At 39.0% G+C, this 23,197-nt stretch overlaps 1 protein-coding gene across 2 annotated transcripts in view; it reads right to left on the bottom strand.

Annotated features, from left to right (window-relative positions):
* Positions 1–11,488: 11,488 nt before the first annotated feature.
* TXNDC16 (thioredoxin domain containing 16) overlaps positions 11,489–23,197 on the bottom strand; it is a 96,733-nt gene continuing 85,024 nt past the window's right edge. For both annotated transcript variants that reach the window (XM_012180726.4, XM_012180728.4), the window contains exons 19-21: positions 20,997–21,157; positions 17,743–17,933; positions 11,489–13,248 (exon numbers count right to left, since the gene is read on the bottom strand). In XM_012180726.4, the coding sequence (XP_012036116.3) occupies positions 12,980–13,248; positions 17,743–17,933; positions 20,997–21,157 (621 nt within the window). In that variant the 3' untranslated portion in view covers positions 11,489–12,979. The remainder of the gene's footprint in view (positions 13,249–17,742; positions 17,934–20,996; positions 21,158–23,197) is intronic.

Here is a 23,197-nt window from a genome sequence, read left to right as displayed (position 1 = left end):
TAGATGGGGAAACAGTGGAAACAGTGTCGGACTTTATCTTTTGGGGCTCCAAAATCACTGCAGATGATGGCTGCAGCCATGAAATTAAAAGACGCTTACTCCTTGGAAGAAAAGTTATGACCAACCTAGATAGCATATTGAAAAGCAGAGACATTACTTTGCCAAAAAAGGTCCGTCTAGTCAAGGCTATGGTTTTTCCAGTGGTCATGTATGGATGCGAGAGTTGGACTGAAGAAAGCTGAGTGCTGAAGAATTGATGCTTTTGAACTGTGGTGTTGGAGAAGACTCTTGAGAGTCCCTTGGACTTCAAGGAGATCCAACCAGTCCATTCTGAAGGAGATCAGCCCTGGGTGTTCATTGGAAGGAATGATGCTAAAGCTGAAACTCCAGTACTTTGGCCACCTCATGCGAAGAGTTGACTCATTGGCAAAGACTCTGATGCTGGGAGGGACTGGGGGCAGGAGGAAAAGGGGACAACAGAGGATGAGATGGCTGGATGGCATCACCGACTCAATGGATGTGAGTTTGAGGGAACTCCTGGAGATGGTGATGGACAGGGAGGCCTGGTGTGCTGCGATTCATGGGGTCACAAAGAGTTGGACATGACTGAGCAACTGAACTGAGGCCTTTCCTTTGGAGAAGGCGATTTATGGACGTAGGAGCCTGGTAGGCTGCAGTCCATGGGGTTGCGAAGAGTCAGACATGACTGAGCGACTTCGTTTTTACTTTTCACTTTCATGCATTGGAGAAGGAAATGGCAACCCACTCCAGTGTTCTTGTCTGGAGAATCCCAGGGATGGGGGAGCCTAGTAGGCTGCTGTCTATGGGGTCACACAGAGTCAGACACGACTGAAGTGACTTAGCAGTAGCAGCAGCAGCAGGCCTTCCCTTGGTATGGAGCTTCTCACTGGAGAGCTTGTGGGTCATCTTCACTGCTATGACTCGGGTGTGTCTTCAGACCAGCACTAACAAGAAGAAAAAAAGCAGCAGGCCAGTTATAATCCACCCCCTCATCTCCCACTTTCCCTCCTTGTGCCAGAGACTATGAATTGGTTGCACTATTTTCCATTGCTGTTTCCCAACATAGAGATTGGGAAACTGTGAATACATGACTTAGTTCCCAGCTGTTTAGGAGTAGCTGTGTGGTCCAGCTCTGGTCCAAGCATGATACACAAACAGAAGTCTCCCAGGACTTCTGATTATGCCTTTGGTTTTCCATATAAAATGGGGAAAGACCTATCTGGTACCACCCTCCCTCCTTTTTTCCTGCCTTAAATACATTGCTGGACACTTGAGCCTCAGCAAGCGCCTTGCAGAGAAGGGGAAACAAACCATTTCAATATGGACAGCAAAGCGAAAAACAGAACCTAGTGCTACCATGGAACTGCTTTATCTGCAGACTTCTCATCAGGTAAAACAAAACCCTACATATTTAAGCTACTGTCAAGTTATCTGTTATGTGCAGTTAAAGCATTCTTAGTTGATACCACACTCACACCCCCAGTAGAATTCATCAGACACTAGCACAAGCAATACCTAGACATACGGGGGATGCTGCCCTTAACAGGACATCTGGATGATGCTACTCAGTACAGAATGATGCTCTTAGGCATGGAACTCTGGGATGCCTGGGGAGACACTGTAGGTATAATTATGCTAATTTTTAAAGTTCAGGTTGGAAGAGCAAACTCCAATTCTAAGGCAAATATGGAGTATATTTATGATCAAATGATTCTTCTACAACCTCTATTTCCAGACCTCTGTGTGAACACTAAATATGGATTTAACCAGAGAGTGAAAGAAACATTTTTGTAATGTTATATATGGAAATGAAAAGTAAATTGAATGAGAAGCCTGTTCTACCATAGGCATCTCAAAGTCTAAAAATGAGAACTGAAATATTTAGGTCAAATACAAACCAAATTATTAGCAGTGGTTAACACTTGGCTCTGTAATTAGAGTCAGAGGGAAGTGAGACAACTATTGTGCTTTTTTAGATTTCTGTATTCTTTGAATTTTTGTTACAAGAATGTATTACTTTGCTAACAGGAAAAAGTTTCTGATAAATAAAACCACCGCTAAGAAGGTTTTTATCAAATGTTCTCTATGCATTCTCCCATTTAATCCACAACACTATGAGATGAGCAGTATGTTCAATAAAGAAACTAAGATGTAAAAACTTTAAGTAACTTCACAACACCATACAGCTAGCTATTGGAAGAATAAGGACTTGAAGACTCTTCAGTCCAAATCAGCCCATACTCTAAGTACAGGGCAATACTGCCTCTCCTAGATGTTTTTGGATATGTAGATATTCTTAGCTCTTTTTGCCAAGCCTGAATAAGAAACATATTATAACACAGGCATCTCAAAAACTAAAAATAAGAAGTGAAATATTTAGGTCAAATACAAAACAAATTGTTAGTAATAACAACTGACTCTTTTTAAGGAAACTGTCTTCCAATAACTTCCTCCCCTCTCTCCTTCCCCAGAGTATAATTATCTTTAGAAACAAGAATGATCCTACCTTGTTTTACTGTCTCATTAGGAACTACTATTCACACTTGTCAAGACCATCTAAAGCTGATGCATACTTAGAGTTCCACTCTGGTAACTTTGGGAGAGGGATTTAAATGCATTGGTTATTCTTAGAATAAGAAACTATGTACTCAGGAGGAGTTTCATGGCACAGAGAACTGGTAGCAGGTTATGTTGTTTCTCTAGCCAGGAAATACGTTTAAATGTGCGGAAAATTAGTTTTTCAGAAACAGACTTCGTAACTATTATAAACTATCTACGTAAGAAACAGAAAATTAGGACTGCACCTAAGGTCAGAGGAAATGAGTACTTTATTTGATTTAAAGGCTGACATGAAATTTCACCTACTACTAGTCAGAACGGCTGTCTGGAATATTTCACAAGACTCCAGATTCTGCATCTGTTTTTTAATAGCTCTTGAGGCCTATATAAGAACTTGACCCTGGGTTATCCAAACTAAGTCTTGGATGATCTTAGTTTAAAAAAAAAGGGGGGCATATTTAAAAAGACTATGAAATTACAACCTACAACCAAAAAGTGTGAGAACATGAAACAACTCTAAGTGGGAGAGATGTTTGAATTCTCTGCTTATTCAACAATCCAGCAATAGGCCATTTTAGTATTATTTTTATGTATTACATGTATTGACTTTTCAGTGCAAAAAGAAGTATTGCAGTATTTTTTCAGTGCAAAAAAAAAAAAAAAAGAGAGAGACAGAAAAGCCTGTATAAGGTATCATGCCACTAAATGAACATGAAAAAAGACTCAGGTTTAACTCCAAGTCTTGCCATTAATAAACTGTATGACTCCCAGATTGTCATCTAAAGCTTAGACTTGCATACTCATCCCCTCAGCTCTACATAACCTAGTTACCATTTAGTCTTTCTTTCCCCCCTAGATTAACTGCATTGTCGTCAGAGGGCATGTTCTGTATGATTTTAGTCCTTTAACAATTATTGAGACTTGCTTTATGGCTCAGCACATGTCAGTTTTTTTAAATGTTCCATGTTTGCTCAAAAAGAATGAATATTCTGTGGTCAAGCAAAGTAAGATTAAGTTTATTAAATGATACTTGATAACTTGTGAATGATTAACCTTGTGTCATATAGTTTAAAACTGCTATTCAGTTCAGTTCAGTCACTCAGTTGTGTCTGACTCTTTGCGACCCCAGGGACTGCAGCACACCAGGCTTCCCTGTCCATCATCAACTCCTGAAGCTTGCTCAAACCCATGTCCATTGAGTCGGTGACACCATCCAACTATCTCATCCTCTGTCATCCCCATCTCCTCCTGTCTTCAATCTTTCCCAGCATCAGGGTCTTTTCCAATGAGTCAGTTCTTCACATTAGGTGGCCAAAGTATTGGAGTTTCAGGTTCACCCTCAGTCTTTCCAATGAAGATTCAAGACTTGTTTCCTTTAGGATTCACTGATATGATCCCCTTGCCATCCAAGGGACTCTCGAGTCTTCTCCAACACCACAGTTCAAAAGCATCAATTCTTCAGTGTTCAGCTTTCTTTATGGTCCAGCTCTCACATCCATACATGACTACTGGGAAAACCATAGCTTTGACTAGATGGACTTTGTTGGCAAAGTAATGTCTCTGCTTTTTAATATGCTGTCTAGGTTGGTCATAGGTTTTCTTCCAAGGAGCAAGTCTTTTAATTTCATGGCTCCAATCACCATCTGCAGTGATTTTGGAGCCCAAGATAAAAAAGTCTCTCACTGTTTCCATTGTTTCCTCATCCATTTGCCATGAAGTGATGGGACCAGATGCCATGATCTTAGTTTTCTGAATGTTGAGTTTTAAGCCAACTTTTTCACTCTCATCTTTCACTTTCATCAAGAGACTCTTTAGTTCTTCTTTGCTTTCTGCCATAAAGGTGGTGTCATCCACATATCTGAGGTTATTGATATTTCTCCCGGCAATCTTGATTCCAGCTGTGCTTTATCCAGCCTGGCATTTCACATGATGTACTCTGCATATAAGTTAAATGGGCAGGGTAACAATATACAGCCTTGACATACTCCTTTCCTGATTTGGAACTAGTCTGTTGTTCCATGTTCAGTTCTAACTTGTTTCTTGACCTGCATACAGATTTCTCAGGAGGCAGGTCAGGTGGTCTGGTATTCCCCTCTCTTTCAGAGTTTTCCAGAGTTTGTTGTGATCCACATAGTCAAAGGCTTTGGCATAGTCAGTAAACCTGGTAATCTGGCAAAGGGACTGAGAACCCCCAGGGAATTTGACTTTGGAGGCCAGTGGGAATTGATTACAGAAGTTACACAGGACTGGGGAAACACAGTTTTGGAGGGCACAAACAAAACCTTGCGCACACCAGGACCGAAGAGAAAGAAGCAGTGACCCCACAAGAGACTGACTCAGACTTGCCTGTGAGTGTCCAGGAGTCTCTGGTGGAGGCGTAGGTCGGCAGTGGCCTGCTACAGAGTTGGGGGCATTGATTGAAGCAATGGGTACCTGGCATCTTTTGAAGGAGGTCACCACTATCTTCATTACCTCAACCATAGTTTGGTCTCAGGTCAAACAAGAGGGAGAGAACACAGGCCTGCCCATCAGTAGAAAATTGGATTAAAGATTTATTGAGCATGGCCCCGCCTATAAGAACAAGACCCAGTTTCCCTCACAGTCAGTCTCTCCTATCTGGAAGCTTCTATAAGCCTCTTATCCTTATTAGTCATTGGGCAGACAGAATGAAAACCATAATCACAGAAAACTAATCAAACTGATCACATGGACCACAGCTTTGTCTAACTAAATGAAACTGTGAGCCATGCCCTGTAGGGGCAAGATGGATGGCTCACACTGGAGAGTTCTGAAAAAACGTGGTCCACTGGAGAAGGCACTGGCAAACCCCTTCAGTATTCTTGCCTTGAGAACCCCATGAACAGTATGAAAACTCTTATTAGGTGACCACGAATTTACAAGTGTTACAAATTGAACATTTTATTATTATGAAGTGATCTTTTATCTTCAATAATGCTTTTTGCCTTAATGTCTTTCTTATCTGATATTAAGGCTGTCTAATCTGACCAACTTTTTCTTACCTAGAAATCAAATGGCATATCTTTTTCTGTCCTTTTACCTTTAACCTTTCTGTATATTTAACTTGTGTCTTTTATAAACTTTGTGTAGTTGACTTTTTGATCCCACCTGATGCTTTTAATTGAAATATTTGACCCGTTCACACTTGTTTACTAGCATTTGTTTAAATTGCTCTTATTTTGTGCTATTTATCCCACCTGTTCTATTTTCATTTATTTTCCTTTCTTGCTGTTATTTTTGTTACCTACATTTTTTCCCTCTCACCGTGTGAAAGTTTTCTATCCTTTTAGGTGATACCCTAAAAATTACAAAATGCATACTTACTGCCTGTCATAAGCTAAGATTAATCAATAACCATCTCCATTTCCCAGGGAACTTAAGAGTACATTCTCTCTATTGACTCCTCTCCCTACTTATACATTGTTGTTGTTAATATGTTAATTCCATCATGTTTTCTTTAAAATTTTGCATTTATGAGTGTTTCATGCTCTCATTCAGATTCACCCATGTGTTTACCACTTTGCTCCTTTATATCTTTTGTCTTCTCTGCCCTCCCATCTGGGATCTCTTTCCTTCCACATGAAATAAATATCCAGAATCTCCTTATTTTTCTTGATGGCCACTCAGTTCTGAACTGTGTTTATCTTTTCCTTCTTTCAAAAAAAAATTTCACTGGATATACATTCTGGGATAGCAAATATTTTTCTTGCAGCCTTTGGAAAATATCGTGCCACAGCCTTTGATTCAGCTGTTGTCCAGCTTCCAATAGTGTGGATGTAATTGGTCTTTTTCTTTGACATCTTTTAAGATTCTCTTTGCCTTGATGTTCTGTAGTTTCACTGTGTCTCTAGTGTGGATTTCTTTTTATTTAATCCACTTAGAAATTCATAAACTTCTGAATTTGTGAATTGGTATCTTTCATCATTCTGGAAAATCCTCAGTAATTACCTCCATATTTGGTATCTCTGCCCCCATTCTCCCTCTTCTCCTTGTGGAACACCTATTAACAGATGTTAATCTTTCTCTCTCCATCATCCTGGGCTTTTAATCTCTTTTCTGTATGTTTCATCTTTTTATCTCTCTGTGGTATATTTTGGATAACTTTCATCATCTATCTCCATCATCCTGGACTTTTAATCTCTTTTCTGTATGTTTCATCTTTTTATCTCTCTGTGGTATATTTTGGATAACTTTCATCATCTATCTCCATCCTGGACTTTTAATCTCTTTTCTGTATGCTTCATCTTTTTATCTCTCTGTGGTATATTTTGGATAACTTTCATCATCTATCTCCATCATCCTGGACTTTTAATCTCTTTTCTGTGTTTCATCTTTGTATCTCTCTGTGGTATATTTTGGATAACTTTCATCATCTATCTCCTAGATATCACTTTCTTTTCAGCTGTGTCTAATTTAAATTTTTAATCTTAGTTATTGTATTTTTATTTCTAAAAGTTCTCTGTTGGTTCAAGTCCACTCTGGTGACTTTATTGTTGCCTGTTTTCTACAGATATGTTCAAGCTTGGCTTTTGCTGTTCCAGTAAATCCTTTAACACATTCATCATAGTTAAAAGTCTCTGCCTCACAATTTCCAAAACCTGGGTCATTTCTGAGTTTAGTTGTGTCATTTGTTTCATCTCTTGACCATGAATTTTATTTTTTTAAAGTCTGAATGCCACACATCTTGTGGAGAACAGTTGAGAAAGATAAATAATATTTATACATGGCCACTAGTGTGAGGGACTGAGTGAGTCAAGCCAGTGAAAATGGGCTTGGCTTTTATTATTTTTACCTTTGGTGTAATACAGCCCGTGTACCTTCAGGGATGGGCTGAAGCCATCTTGCACTTGGGTCAGACCTGGGTGCCGGAGGATCTGTTCTTCTTCTCCACCCTCAGCTTTGAGCCAGTCCTGCTTACCTGCGTCACCCCACAGTCTCAAGCTCCCCCAGTGGTGAACTGCACTTCTCCCATTGATAGCAGATCTCCGCTTGGTGTGGGTGCAGTATCCTGGGCCAAAGAGGTTTTCTACCTCTCCCCAGGGGCCAAAGGTTCTGCCTTTACTCCTTCCCCAGCGGCAGTGGGTCTGTGCCTGGGCCCTGGAGGCAGGAAGGTATGCTCTCTCCAGCAGTGGTTAATGTTTTTTACTCAAAAAAGAGAAAGTCTGAGGAAGTGGTCAGTGTTTTACCTCTGTCACCCAAGAACATCAGATCAACCACTGCCTGCATGCCTGTGTCTTAGAGGGATATCTTCTCACCAGACTCCTGCCCCAGTAGTTCTCACAGCACCCAGCAGAAGCTGGTGGAAAGGAGCTCCCAGGAGAATGTGAACTACCGTCATGTCAAAACTCCCACTTCAGTTCAGTTCAGTTCAGTCGTTCAGTCGTGTCCGACTCTTCACGACCCCATGGACCTCAGCACGCCAGGCCTCCCTGTCTATCACCAACTCCCAGGGCTTGCTCAAACTCATCTCCATTGAGTCGGTGATGCCATCCAACCTTCTCATCCTCTGTTGTCCCCTTCTCCTCCTGCCCTCAATCCTTCCCAGCATCAGGGTCTTTTCAAACGAGTCAGCTCTTCACATCAGGTGGCCAAAGTATTGGAGTTTCAGCCTCAACATCAGTTCTTCCAATAAACACTCAGGACTGATCTCCTTTAGGATGGACTGGCTGGATCTCCTTGCAGTCCAAGGGACTTGCAAGAGTCTTCTCCAACACCACAGTTCAAAAGCATCAGTTCTTCAATGCTCAGCTCTCTTTATAGTCCAACTCTCACATCCATACATGACTGCTGGAAAAACCATAGCCTTGACTAGAAAGACCTTTGTTGGCAAAGTAATGTCTCCGCTTTTTAATATGTCTCTATGTTGCTCATAACTTTCCTTCCAGGGAGTAAGCGTCTCTTAATTTCATGGCTGCAGTCACAAGCTGCAGTAATTTTGGAGCCCCCCAAAATAAAAGTCTGTCACTGTTTCCATTGTTTCCCTATCCAATTGCCATGAAGTGATGGGACGGGATGCCCATGATCTTGGTTTTCTGAATGTTGAGCTTTAAGTCAACTTTTTCACTCTCCTCTTTCACTTTCATCAAGAGGCTCTTTAGTTCTTCTTCACTTTTTGCCATAAGGGTGATGTCATCTGCATATCTGAGGTTATTCACATTTCTCCCAGCAATCTTGATTCCAGCTTGTGCTTCCTCCAGCCCAGCGTTTCTCATGATGTACTCTGCATATAAGCTAAGTAAGCAGGGTGAGAGGATATAGCCTTGACGTACTCCTTTTCCTATTTGGAACCAGTCTGTTGTTCCATGTCCAGTTCTAACTGTTGCTTCCTGACCTGCATACAGGTTTCTCAAGAGGCAGGTCAGGTGGTCTAGTATTCCCATCTCTTTCAGAATTTTCCACAGTTCATTGTGATCCACACAAAGGCTTTGGCATATAATAAATAAATAGTCTATATATATATATAAATATATAGTCTATATATATAGAGAGAGTCAATAAAGCAGAAATAGATGTTTTTCTGGAACTCTCTTGCTTTTTTGATGATCCAGCAGATGTTGGCAATTTGATCTCTGGTTCCTCTACCTTTTCTAAAACCAGCTTGAACATCTGGAAGTTCATGGTTCACGTATTTATTGCTGAAGCCTGGCTTGGAGAATTTTGAGCATTACTTTACTAATGTGTGAGATGAGTACAATTGTGCGGTAGTTTGAACATTCTCTGGCATTGCCTTTCTTTGGGACCGGAATGAAAACTGGCCTTTTCCAGTCCTGTGGCCACTGCTGAGTTTTCCAATTTGCTGGCATATTGAGTGCAGCACTTTCAGAGCATCATCTTTCAGGATTAGAAATAGCTCAACCGGAATTCCATCACCTCCACTAGCTTTGTAGTGATGCTTCCTAAGGCCCACTTGACTTCACATTCCAGGATGTCTGGCTCTAGGTGAGTGATCAGACCTTGACTATCTGCATCATGAAGATCTTTTTTGCACACTTCTGTGTATTCTTGCTACCTCTTCTTAATATCTTCTACTTCTGTTAGGTCCGTACCATGTCTGTCCTTTATTGAGCCCATCTTTGCATGATGTTCCCTTGGTATCTCTAATTTTCTTGAGGAGATCTCTAGTCTTTCCCATTCTATTGTTTTCCTCTATTTCTTTGCATGATCACTGAGGAAGGCTTTCTTATCCCCAAGAAAAAGAAATGCAAAAAAGCAAAATGGCTGTGAGGCCTTACAAATAGCTGTGAACAGAAGAGAAGCGGAAAGCAAAGGAGAAAAGGAAAGATATAAGCATCTGAATGCAGAGTTCCTAAGAATAGCAAGGAGAGATAAGCTCCCACTTACTCTAAGCTAATATTCAGTCCATACTTGCCCCTAAATTCTTCAAAAGTTTAGCTTATTTTCATTGGGAGATACTTTTGCATGGGTCTCTCATGTTTGTGCATGATCTATGGAGAGGCACTGACTGCCTCTGTTCTGTCTCAACCACCTTCTCAGCTGGGGTAAAAAGAGATAGTATCTTCCTTTGGAGTGAGACACACTTGATTACTGTCTACTGTAATGAAGATGTCTCCTTCCAGAGCAAAGGACAAGCATGCTTAATACTCATTATAAAATATTTAGGTTCCTGGAGCTCAGAGTACCTCCCTGAAATGCAACCCACAGCATGTATAGGTGTCACCTGGCCCTTTTCTCATTGCCCTGTGGGACTGGGGATCAGGGAACCAGCACAGATACTGACACTGATTGATACTATTAGGTTAAGTAATGAAGTCCCTTGTCTCTGATACAAGAAACTGTGGCAAGCTAACTTATAATTTCCAAGCAGGGACACATCTTAGACCTTTCCAAGTGTCTTTACTGGCAGCCTCCTATTCTCTGCCAAAGGCGAAACAGTTCTATTCTGTACTTTAAGAGGCCTGTCATTCTGGAATTCAGTCCCTTTGGCTGCCTTCTCTGATGTGTAATAGAAAAGTTTTGATTTTTGTTTTCTTATTAAGATGGGAGGAACATTCTCTTGCAGCTTGCAACATCTTAAATGGAAGCACAACTCCCAAGGTATACCTAGTTGATTATTTTCTATTACCAATGATAGACACGTACAGATTTTTGAATATAATGTTCTGCTTATGCATGTTTAGGTTTTAAAAGAAGCGTAAGTTTGGGTAATGAACTCCAGGAAATGTGAAATGAATGAAATATTTCATCATAAGGGCTGGACCAAGGATGTTTCTTCCAGCATAGGTGAGTCAGGAGAGGGTAAAATAATTTGATTCATGAGGAATGAAATGTCACTCAGAAAGTACATATGCACTGACCAACTCTTACAGAGATTCAGGGAGATACATAGGAAAATTCCAACACTTGAAGGTCTGAAACTCTCACATATCAACAGGAGGATGTGACAGAAACACCTGAAAAGGATAAAAGGCTAGGTGGAAGCACAGCAAGTAGTGTTTTGAGGATTCATAGATTTTCTCTTTGCTGCTTTTTTCCCTCTCCACACTCACAATCCCTTTTCTTAGCAAACAGAATCTAGATTTCTTCTGTAAGGCTCACCTCTTCTGTACTGTGGAAATCTGGTTAGGGCTGCCAGTTAGTCTTCCCCTAACCAACATTCCCAGGAGTCCCTGAGACATGAAAGACAGGAAAACAGCTGGAGAGAGAGACAGAAAAATTACTCAGCTGGTTAGTTCCTGCTATACAGATCCCCAAACAGCTTTTGTTTGTATTTTTTCAAAGCATAGCTTAGCTCTATGAATTACCAATATTCTTACTTTGCTTAAGTTAATCAAAGCTAAATTTCTGTTGCTTGCAACCAAAGAAATCCAACTGATACAGGGAAAGTGGTCCAACAGACAGCATGATAGAGGCCACAGGAAACTTTTAAAGGTAGCCTGAAATCCAGATACTTTATTTAAAATTATTAAAAACACATATTAATAACTGTCAAAATTTCTGGCTATGGTACAACGACTAATTGACTTCAAGTTTTTATGTGCTTGCAGTTAATGATTAGGCTGGTGACATTTTGCTAATACAAGCTATATTTGGAGTTCACTCTCATATCTCCCATGTAAGAAATAAAAAACAAATGAGAATGAACTGAAATAATACAGATTACATGTCATAAGAAAAACATCTACGAAGGGTGCTGGGAGGAACAAATGATCTATGTTACAATGAAATATACAGTTGACCCTTGAATAATGTGGGGTTTAGGGGAGCCAACCCCTGAACAAACAGCTTTTTTACAGTTAGCCCTCCATATCCATGGTTCCACATCTGCAGAGTCAATCAACCACGGATGCGATAGTACTGTAGAAAGTATTCAGTGAAAGAAATCTACATGTAAATAGAATGGCACAGTTCAAATCTGGGTTGGTCTAAGGGGCAACTGTATATATATGAGAATTTTATATATATATTGTATGTAATATATATTATTATATATGAGAATCATTATATAACATATATAATATATATTATATATATCTTACTCTGCATTCTTTTTAGGGTTATTTCATTACTTTAAAAATATAAGGGAATCTAACAGTTTGCCACAGATTAGTTTAACTCCAACGTGGGCTTATTGACATTTGGGCAGGATAATTCTTTCTTTGGGGCAGGAGGAGCTATCCAATGCATTTTAAGATGCTTATCAGCATCCCTGGCTTCTACTTAGCCCCACTATATGCCAGTAATGCCCCTAGTAATGATGATCTAAAATGCCTCTTGACATTACCAAATGTCCCCCTGGGGGCAAAACTCTCCCCTGATTAAGTAACACTGGTTTTATAGAAAGAGACTCAGACTTAGAGAATGAACTTACGGTTGTTAGGGAGTTTAGGATGGACACGTACACACTGCTATATTTAAAATAAATAACCAAGAAAGACCAACTGTACAGCACGGGGAACTCTGCTCAAAACTGTGTGGCAGACTGGATGGGAATCAGTTTGGGGGAGAATGGATACATGAATATGTATGGCTTCACCGGTGTCACCAGCCATACGTGGCTGCTGAGCACTTGAAATGTAGCTAGAGATGTGTAGTAAGCGTAAACTATGCACTGGATTTTGAAGACTTGATACAAAAAAAGAATGTAAAATAACTCACAATTTTTATGTTAACTGAACTATTTTGGGGTGGTATACTTAAATTGGGTGAAATAAAATTAATTTCACCTGCTTGGTTTTATATTAATGTGGCTACAGAAAATTCTAAATTACATATATTGCACATATTTCATTGAACAGCCCTGATCTAGAAACTTGAAATGACTCAGTATTTTTAGTGAAATAAATTCTCAAGTCTATCAGATAAGCCAAAAAGACTTTGGGAAGCTTTTCACAGCCCTATAAAATTAGCTCACTTTTGAGTATCATAATTCTTGATTATCATGCCTGAGCGGTTTTTTGGTTTCTTCAAACCAACTACTTCTGCTCGAATGCTTCATTTTCAATGTTCCAATTGATTCCTCTGTGGTGGCAGATTTATCGTCAGGCTGTTCTTTATCACTTTCATGCACGTCAGTTTCTTTTATACACTCGGGAACTTTCTGAGCAAGATGCTCAGATGCTGCCGCATCCATCATACTCAGAAAATCATAAGCAGGCAGAGGAGGCTTCCATTCCTCAGCAGGTAAAACTTCTGCAAGGAAGGTAGGATCAAGGGTTAAAGAGGAGCAGATATAAAATCTCATCACATGAATATACTAGAAAATGTTTTATTTTGAAAAATATATTTATAGGAGTGAAGGCCTTATCAGTTTTCTTTATCTATGGGAAAGCTGCATTTTATTATCATCATTGTCCAAGAAACTTGATACATTTGTCAGTACTAGACATTTTCATTTACAGGCTGTGCTATAAAGATAGGTATTAATAGGTAAAAAACATAAAGGTCCATAATCTCGCTGCCTGTTAACCCATACTGAGGGTTAAAAAATAGCAATATGTGTAATGAGATTACCTACAGCCAGGGACAAGTTAAAATGAAGAAGTCTCTTGCTTCCCTCCCTACCTCTGTCTTTATCCCCAAAGTACTGTAACTATCGATCATTCCAGATAAAAATTTTGGACCATATATTTTAATACATGTAAATTTATATGTACATTTACATTTAGAACAGTTTTGGACCATATATATATATATATATATATATATATATATATAAAATTTAGCAAAATATTTCTTATATTTTAAAGCACTTTCTGTTTTGGAAGATTGCTATGGAATCAACTGTTCTATAAACAGGTAGTGATTAGAAGCACTTAGGAGGGCTTCATGGCAGTGAGTCTTAACATTATTTTAAAATATTGGTCATTAAAAGAAGAAAAAGGATTTAAGCTGATAACATATATATGGGATAAATAGACTAGCTTTACTCCATTTAGTAAACAGATTTCACACAATTTCAGAGTTTAGATGCCTATTCAAAATACTACTTGAGAAATTACATAAGGAAAGGTGCAAACAAAACATTTAAAAATTAAATTCCAATGAAAGAATCTATATACTTATATATGAAAAGAAAGTAAAGCTCATAAAGTAAAAACCCAAGCATCTCTCATTAATCAAATAAAAGCTTAGGACATTCATACAAACTCTAATTTAGGATTAAAACACAAACAAAAACCTGCATCAGTACATATGTATATCTATACTCATTGATATGATTTCTTCACTCAGGCTCAAGTATATGAAATCCGTGGTACATCAGCAAGGTATTACATTTAAGTTACCCCTATAATTGATGTTTCAAATTACAGTGTTGCCCAGATAACAGACTCAGATATAGTCTACTGTCAGTGTCAATAGTGACAAACGGATAGAAGAGCTTCTTGAATATAATGAATAGGTAAGAAGAAACATAACTGTCCTTTGCAATATGCAGATGGAGTATCTTTAAGAGAAGTCCAATTTAAAGCACAGCAGAGATTTAGCAATATTTATTTTCATGGTAAGCTCTGCAGCCGAGTGGTCTGAGACAATGACAAAATGCCTGAAACTGCACATTCTAATTCTGCTCATTATTTCCTCAGGAACTCTACGAAGATCTTAAATAAAACTGTACTCTCCCCACATATGGGCAAGAAAGACACTTATCAAATTAATACTGATAATAATAATAATGACTAACATTGATTGAGGCTTTACTATATATCAGGAATTATGTATTTAATCCTTACAGCCTCATGAGGTAAGTAAAATGATTATCCCAACTTTATATATGAGAAAACCAAGTCCTAGAAAGGTCAGAGAACTTGACCAAAATTAAGGGCAAATGTCAAATAAGAACAGCCAGTGGTCACAATTTCACAGAAATGAAGATGTGCAGCAAGCAAGGTGAGGTGGAGACCAGTGGCACGGTGTTACAGACGTGGGCTCTCCTAAGGGTAGCTGCAACATTCGTGTCTCAGACCTGCCTCCCAGGATGTAGTGAGAGCAGGTCCTGGCAGCACGGAGGATGGGCCGCCAGACAGAAAGCTCCTGTGTGGACCTTGGCTTCTTCCCTGCTGCAGAGGCTGCAGGAATAACTTAAGATCAGGAGCAGTGATACAAAGAAATGATGGAAACCAGAGGCACCACCATCATTGCAATGGAAGAAATACTAGTCTCTCAGGAAACTAAGAAAAATAATTCTGATCCTTGGTAATGGTTTGAGTTGAGAAATCAAAGCCCCTAAGGAGGCCCCTTGTAGGAAAGGATCTCTATACGAAGAATAGTAAATACTGTAGGTTTCACACTTTAAACGTATGTCTCTGCATACTTCATTTTAATTTTTGAAATAACTGTAACATAGAGTAGGGACTATCGGGAGGAAACAAGGGGAAAAAAACCACACAGTAGTCAAGGAGGCTGGGTCAGAAGTTCAGGTTTGTCTCTGAACATCACATGACCTTTTTAAAAGCTATTCAGTGGAGAGGTACTCTGGCCTGACTTACATATCCTATCTGATGTAGTCAGAGTCCATGAGGCCTCTGTGTCACAGCAACTGCACAATGACAGCACTCAGAAGCTTCTATAAAATAGCAATGCAGACAGAGAATGCAGCTTATCTGAAGAGTCCAAGAGCTGCACCTGAAAGGTCCCCTCTGCTGTGTGGCTAGAATGAAGAGGCCATCAATGAGTGATAACAACCACAGAAAGGCTTCTTTCAGATTATGACAAACCAAATAGTCAAATTTAGTTACTTTTTTACATTTGTAAATGCTAAAACTAAGACACTGTCTCAGAAAACTAAGACTTAAAAATACCATCCAAGAGGACCCAGAATAGCCAAAATAATCTTGCATACAAAGAACAAGGTTGGAGGAATCAAATTTACCAGTTTGAAAACCTATTTCTAAGATATTGTATTCAAGACAGTGGGGTAACTGGCATAAGACATCTGTACAGCTGATAGAAAAACATGTGCATGAATGTTCATAGCAGCATTATTTATAATAGCAAGAAATGGAGACAGTATAAATGTACATCAACTGATGAATGGAAAAACAAAATGGGATATAGCCATCCAATGGAATATTATTCATCCACAAAAAGGAATGAACCACTGATTCATGCTACAACACTGATGATCCTTAAAAGCCTACACTGAGTGAAAGAAGCCAGACACGAAAGGCCACATGTTGTATGACTCCTTTTATATGAACGGTCTAGACTAGACAAATCCAGAAAGAGAGAAGATAAACCAGTGGTTAGGGAATGAAAACAGGGGAGAATGGAGAGTGACTGTGAATGGCTACAGGGTTTCTTTTGGGGGTGATGAAAATGTTCTAAAATTCAGTAGTGGTAATGGTTGTGAATGGTACAATCTTGCGAATGTAACAACAACAACAAAAAAACCCAAAACACATTGCATTGTACACTTTAAAAGAGTGTACTTTATGGTATGTGAGTTGCATTTCAATATCCAAATATCTATAGACTATTTAGACATAAGAATTTAGTTAAAACTGCCTAATGTAACAAAAATGAAATGGACAGACCTCCTGGGAAGAACAAGTATGTTGCAACGATTGACAAATAAATTCAAGAATATGATTAAATATACATAAACATACATAGTGATAGATTCACAAAATGCAAGCTGAGAGACAGCATAACACTGAATTGGAGTTTATATACCAGAATTGTGTGTGTGCATATACACACGTGTTCACATACACACATACACAAACTCATTTCAGAACTCAGTCATAAACAGCATCAAAATGTTGTTACAAAATAGTTCATTTGGTTTCCAATAACAAAACCCTTATAAGGGCCTTAGGAAACTTCATAACATCACTATTTCCTCAACAGACTGATGATCTAGGTTATTACATGTTAACTATATTACAGCAACAGGATTGTTGCCACAACTGTACATAAACTAACACACACATCTATGCCACAAGTACAAACCCACAGAGGTTTTACAAAAATAGCAACTATGGCATGCCATGTCTTGGGCTTCCCTTGTGGCTCAGACGGTGAAGCATCTGCCTGCAATGCAAGAGACCCAGGTTTGATCCCTGGGTCAGGAAGATCCCCTGGAGAAGAGAATGGCAATCCACTCCAGTATTCTTGCCTAGAGAATCCCACAGACAGAGGAGCCTGGTGGGCTACAGTCCATGGGGTTGCAAAGAGTTGGATACCACTGAACGATTACACTTTCACTTTCATGGCATGTCACAAAACCAGCACTGTGAATTCTGGGCCAAGATCTATTTTCTTGTGGTCCAAAATTCTGGCTCTGGAGTACAACAGAGCCATGCTGAAATCCAAGTTTCCTCATTTACTGGTTAATTATATGACTGTGAACTAGCTATTTAGCTCCTCTACAGGTATGTTCTATGACTCCTGTGAGAATACAGGAGATAATACATGTGAAGCATGTAACTTTGTGCACGTTACCTACAGAGCATTCAATAAATGTTTAGCTATTATTAAATTTAATATAACAGCACTCATTTTCTGTGGGTAAGAAAATCTACCATAGAGCAGACTGTATGGACAATGCTGTCAGCATATTAATATTTAGAATATTTACAAACATTACAATTCAATTCATTCTGGCATTCATCAGCTATAATTCAAGTTTAAAAATCCATGAAACAAAATGTAAAATTGTACACATTCAAACAGGAAACTTACTGATAGGACTTTCTAGTCCTGCTTCTAATTTCTTCAGCCACAATAAAAGGTTCTGTTTAGTGACAGCCTGGTCTGAAGGAAATGCAAACACGTGGCCACCTGAATGCAGATTCACCACAACAAGAAGAGGAAGGGGAGGCAGGGTACCAAAATATGCCTGTAAGACTCCTCTCCCCACTGGCGTCTTCTTCCTAGAAAAGAGAGCAACTGAACATGTTAATGAATATTTCTTTCTATAGCAAAATAACAAGAACAACTGTTTGTAAAACATTAACCTTTAAATACAGCACCATACCAGGAAGTTTATTTTATGGAAATAAGTCCTAAAAATCAAGAGGTCTATAACTACATTACTAGTAATCAGAGTCGTAAAACGTTTCTTTTAACATGAGGTATGTACTGTGTATCTCTTAGGAGAAAAAAGGCAGCATGAGAGTTTTAATAAAATAAACAGACATAGTCCACAAGCTCATCAATTTTGTTCTGCTATAATCAATATATATTCCTTTCAGAGTATAGTCAAGTATCTGATCATGTCAGCTCAAAATTAAATGGCCCAGTCAGTTCAGTCACTCAGTTGTGTCCGACTCTTTGCGACCCCACGAATTGCAGCACGCCAGGACTCCCTGTCCATCACCAACTCCCGGAGTTCACTCAGACTCACGTCCATCGAGTTGGTGATGCCATCCAGCCATCTCATTCTCTGTCATCCCCTTCTCCTCCTGCCCCCAATCCCTCCCAGCATCAGAGTCTTTGCCAATGAGTCAACTCTTCGCATGAGGTGGCCAAAGGACTAGAGCTTCAGCTTTAGCATCAGTCCTTCCAAAGAAATCCCAGGGTTGATCTCCTTCAGAATGCACTGGTTGGATCTCCTTGCAGTCCAAGGGACTCTCAAGAGTCTTCTCCAACACCACAGTTCAAAAGCATCAATTCTTCGGCACTCAGCTTTCTACACAGTCCAACTCTCACATCCATACATGACCACAGGAAAAACTATAGCCTTGACTAGATGCACCTTAGTCGGCAAAGTAATGTCTCTGCTTTTGAATATGCTATCTAGGTTGGTCATAACTTTTCCTCCAAGGAGTAAGCGTCTTTTAATTTCATGGCTGCAGTCGCCATCTGCAGTGATTTTGGAGCCCCCCAAAATAAAGTCTGACACTGTTTCTACTGTTTCCCATCTATTTCCCATGAAGTGATGGGACCGGATGCTGTGATCTTCATTTTCTGAATGTTGAGCTTTAAGCCAACTTTTTCACTCTCCTCTTTCATTTTCATCAAGAGGCTTTTTAGTTCCTCTTCATTTTCTGCCATAAAGGTGGTGTCATCTGCATATCTGAGGTTATTGATATTTCTCCCGGAAATCTTGATTCCAGCTTGTGCTTCTTCCAGTCCAGTGTTTCTCATGATGTACTCTGCATAGAAGTTAAATAAGCAGGGTGACAATATACAACCTTGACATACTCCTTTTCCTCCTTGGAACCAGTCTGTTGTTCCATGTCCAGTTCTGTTGCTTCCTGACCTGCATACAGGTTTCTCAAGAGGCAGGTCAGGTGGTCTGGTATTCCCATCTCTTTCAGAATTTTCCACAGTTTATTGTGATCCACACAGTCAAAGGCTTTAGCATAGTCAATAAAGCAGAAGTAGATGTTTTTCTGGAACTCTCTTGCTTTTTCCATGATCCAGCGAATGTTGGCAATTTGATCTCTGGTTCCTCTGCCTTTTCTAAAACCAACTTGAACATCAGGAAGTTCACGGTTCACGTATTGCTGAAGCCTGGCTTGGAGAATTTTGAGCATGACTTTACTAGCATGTGAGATGAGTGCAATTGTGCGGGAGTTTGAGCATTCTTTGGCATTGCCTTTCTTTGGGATTAGAATGAAAACTGACCTTTTCCAGTCCTGTGGCCACTGCTGAGTTTTCCAAATTTGCTGGCATATTGAGTGCAGCACTTTCACAGCATCATCTTTCAGGATTTGAAATAGCCCAACTGGAATTCCATCACCTCCTCTAGCTTTATTCATAGTGATGCTTTCTAAGGCCCACTTGACTTCACATTCCAGGATGTCTGGCTCTAGGTGAGTTATCACACCATTGTGATTATCTGGGTCGTGAAGATATTTTTTATATAGTTCTTCTGTGTATTCTTGCCACCTCTTCTTAATATCTTCTGCTTCTGTTAGGTCCAGACCATTTCTGTCCTTTATCGAGCCCATCTTTGCATGAAATGTTCCCTTGGTATCTCTAATTTTCTTGAAGAGATCTCTAGTCTTTCCCATTCTGTTGTTTTCCTCTATTTCTTTGCACTGTTCGCTGAGGAAGGCTTTCTTATCTCTCCTTGCGATTCTTTGGAACTCTGCATTCAGAGGCTTATATCTTTTCTTTTCTCCTTTACTTTTCGCTTCTCTTCTTTTCACAGGTATTTGTAAGGCCTCCCCAGACAGCCATTTTGCTTGTTGGCATTTCTTTTCCATGGGGATGGTCTTGATCCCTGTTTCCTGTACAATGTCACGAACCTCTGTCCATAGTTCATCAGGCACTCTACAAACTATAAATGGCTACAAACTATAAAATAAGAAGATACTTAAAGAGACAGACAGAGAAAAATAAATGCTACACAGGGTAACACTAATACGTGGAATCCTAAAAAAAAAAAAAAAGTCAGACTCAAAAAGAGTAGAAAAGTTGCCAGGGACTGCAGGGTGCGGTAAATAAGGTGAGACTGGTGAAAGGAAACAGACTTCTCAGTTGCAAGATGAATAAGATCTAAGGATTTAATGTATAACACAGTCACTATAGTAGATAATACTGTGCTGTACCACTGAAATTTGCTACATGAGCAGAACTTAAATGTTCTCACTCCACCCCATCCCAAAATTTACATTTATAAAACAAATATATGAGGTGACGGATGTGTTAACTAGATGAAAGAGTTTTTTCACAATGCATACATACATATATGTTTAAATTATCTCAATGTACATTTTAAATATCTCACAAATTTGTCAATTATGCTTGAATAAAGCTGAAAAAAAAAACAGCAAAAAAGAGAGAATTATTGTAAAGGAGAATTCAATCTAAAACAAGATTATTTCAGACCATCTGAGGCAGTTTAGTTACTAAAATATCATGATGACTTATATATTGGTTTCATAACATTAACTCCAAAGGTAGTTTCATTCCCTAATGAAAACTTAATAATATTTATTACTTTATTTACTTTTTACATATTAAAAAATAAAAACTATACCTACAGATTTAACCAACAAGGAGTAACTGAATCCAAGTATTTCTTTTTTGCCAGCCTCAGTATTGTTTTTTCATGCTGAAGATCTATGCCACCATCACTAAATAAGATAAGTAATGGTTTCTGAAGTCGTAAATACGTGGGAAGATTTTCCACAGTGATCTCTGGCTGTTTAAAAACAAAACAAATCAAGAAAAAATGGAAATTATAATACATAAAATAGAAAATAATGTTCAAATCACTCTTGCATGTTAGTTTGTAAAATGTATTTCAAACAAATTTTCATTTAAGTGGAGATTTTACTATATTGATTAACAAGTATGAATCTCAGGAGTGTTTTTTATTTAAACTCATCTTGTTTTAATAATGAATTAGTTATTTTCAAAATAAAACTACTAATAGAATTTGGAAGTAAAGGAGCTCCTTGTTTTTAAGCATGTAGCATTTCTAGTAATTTCTTATGTTAAAATCTAGATCAAACTAGTCAACACACATATGACAAGTATTTTTCCTCTAGCATTAAAGTTTTTAAAAAATATATAAGCTAAGCTTTAAAGATATACTCTTTTAACATCTGTGATTACTTAAAAATTAATAAATCTTAGTTTGTTTCAAAATTGAGTTTTTAGCATAATTAAAGTAATCCAATAATATGCTAAAACAAATTTTAAGGGCTCTTATTTTGGAGAGGGTAAAAATAAAGAAAAAGTAGTAAGAAATAAATCTTACTCTTTTTATTAAAAGAGAACATTAAAAAATATATATTTGTAGAAGACAGTTTAGGCTGTTATTAACAAGAATTGAAAAGAGTAAGAAATAAAGTTAAAATACTCAGGATTAAAAACAGCAGTGACTTAACAGTATTAAAGGCTTCTACCATTTTCCATTTTTAGTATCACATCTATTAATTCATCTTCTGGATACACTTGTGAGCTGGATTAAATCTTCCTACATCAGAAAACAAATCCCCAGCTGACAGATGAGGAAACCAAGGATGCGAAGTTGACTTGCTGAAGTCACACAGCTAAGCAGGAGGAAGAGTTAAATGAAACTAGCACCCAGGGATTTTGTTTACCAGTAAGCCATCTCACTGGGTCACACCAGAAATCCAAATGAACAATTTTTTTTTATTGGAGAAGGCAATGGCACTCCACTCCAGTACTCTTGCCTGGCAAATCCCATGGACAGAGAAGCCTGGTAGGCTGCAGTCCATGGGGTCGCTAAGAGTCAGACGCGACTGAGAGACTTCACTTTCCCATTTCACTTTCATGCACTGGAGAAGGAAATGGCAACCCACTCCAGTGTTCTTGCCTGGAGAATCCCAGGGACGGGGGGCGCCTGGTGGGCTGCCGTCTCTGGGGTCTCACAGAGTCAGACACGACTGAAGCGACTTAGCAGCAGCAGCACCCAGGGATTTTGTTTACCAGTATGCCATTTCACTGGATCACACCAGAAATCCAAACGAACAATTTTTTTATGGTGCCAACCACCTCCAATTCACCCTCAAACACCAAACTCTGGCACATACTTCTTCCTACTTAGTTCTCAAAGCCACTTTCCTCTGCCAGTTTTCATTTTCCTTTGAATTCTTTCTCTTTGACCACTCAAAATCCTCTTCTCACACCTTCCTCTTTCATGATTTAAATCTTAGGTCCCCTTTTCTCCAAACTCCCCCATGTTGTCTTATGTTAACTATTGTCATTTCTCTTCTACTTGAGTTATGTGCCCTTCCTAAAACTGACAGATCTTATCAAACCAGCAGAACAGATTTGATGGATATGGTGTGATGGAGCCATCACAGCTCAATTCAAAAATTTATTGAGAATTTTAAGATCTTATGCTGGGTGGGTGCATGCGTGTGAGTTCAGTCGCTTGCTTGTGTCTGACTCTTTGTGATCCCATGGACCATAGCCTGTCAGGCTCCTCTGTCCATGGGATTTTCCAGGCAAGAATACTGGAGCAGACTGCCAGGGGGGATCTTCCTGACACAAGGATCAAACCCGTGTCTCCTGCATCGGCAGGCAGATTCTTTACCAGTGCACCACCTGGGAAGCCCCTTATGCTGGGTACTGAATCAAAAAGAAGTAAGATGCTTACTCTGCCCTCAAAGAGTTCATAGTTTAGAGGAGGAGACAAGTGTGCAAACTGCTGTGAGCCAAGAAAAAATTTTAATGTATGACAGTAAGACAACCCCAGTGGCTCAGTGGT

Source organism: Ovis aries, chromosome 7 (genome assembly GCF_016772045.2).
Source record: "Ovis aries strain OAR_USU_Benz2616 breed Rambouillet chromosome 7, ARS-UI_Ramb_v3.0, whole genome shotgun sequence".
NCBI classification, from domain to species: domain Eukaryota; kingdom Metazoa; phylum Chordata; class Mammalia; order Artiodactyla; family Bovidae; genus Ovis; species Ovis aries.
Note: the sequence above shows the minus strand (reverse complement) of the source record. Positions and strands in the feature narration are given on the sequence as shown.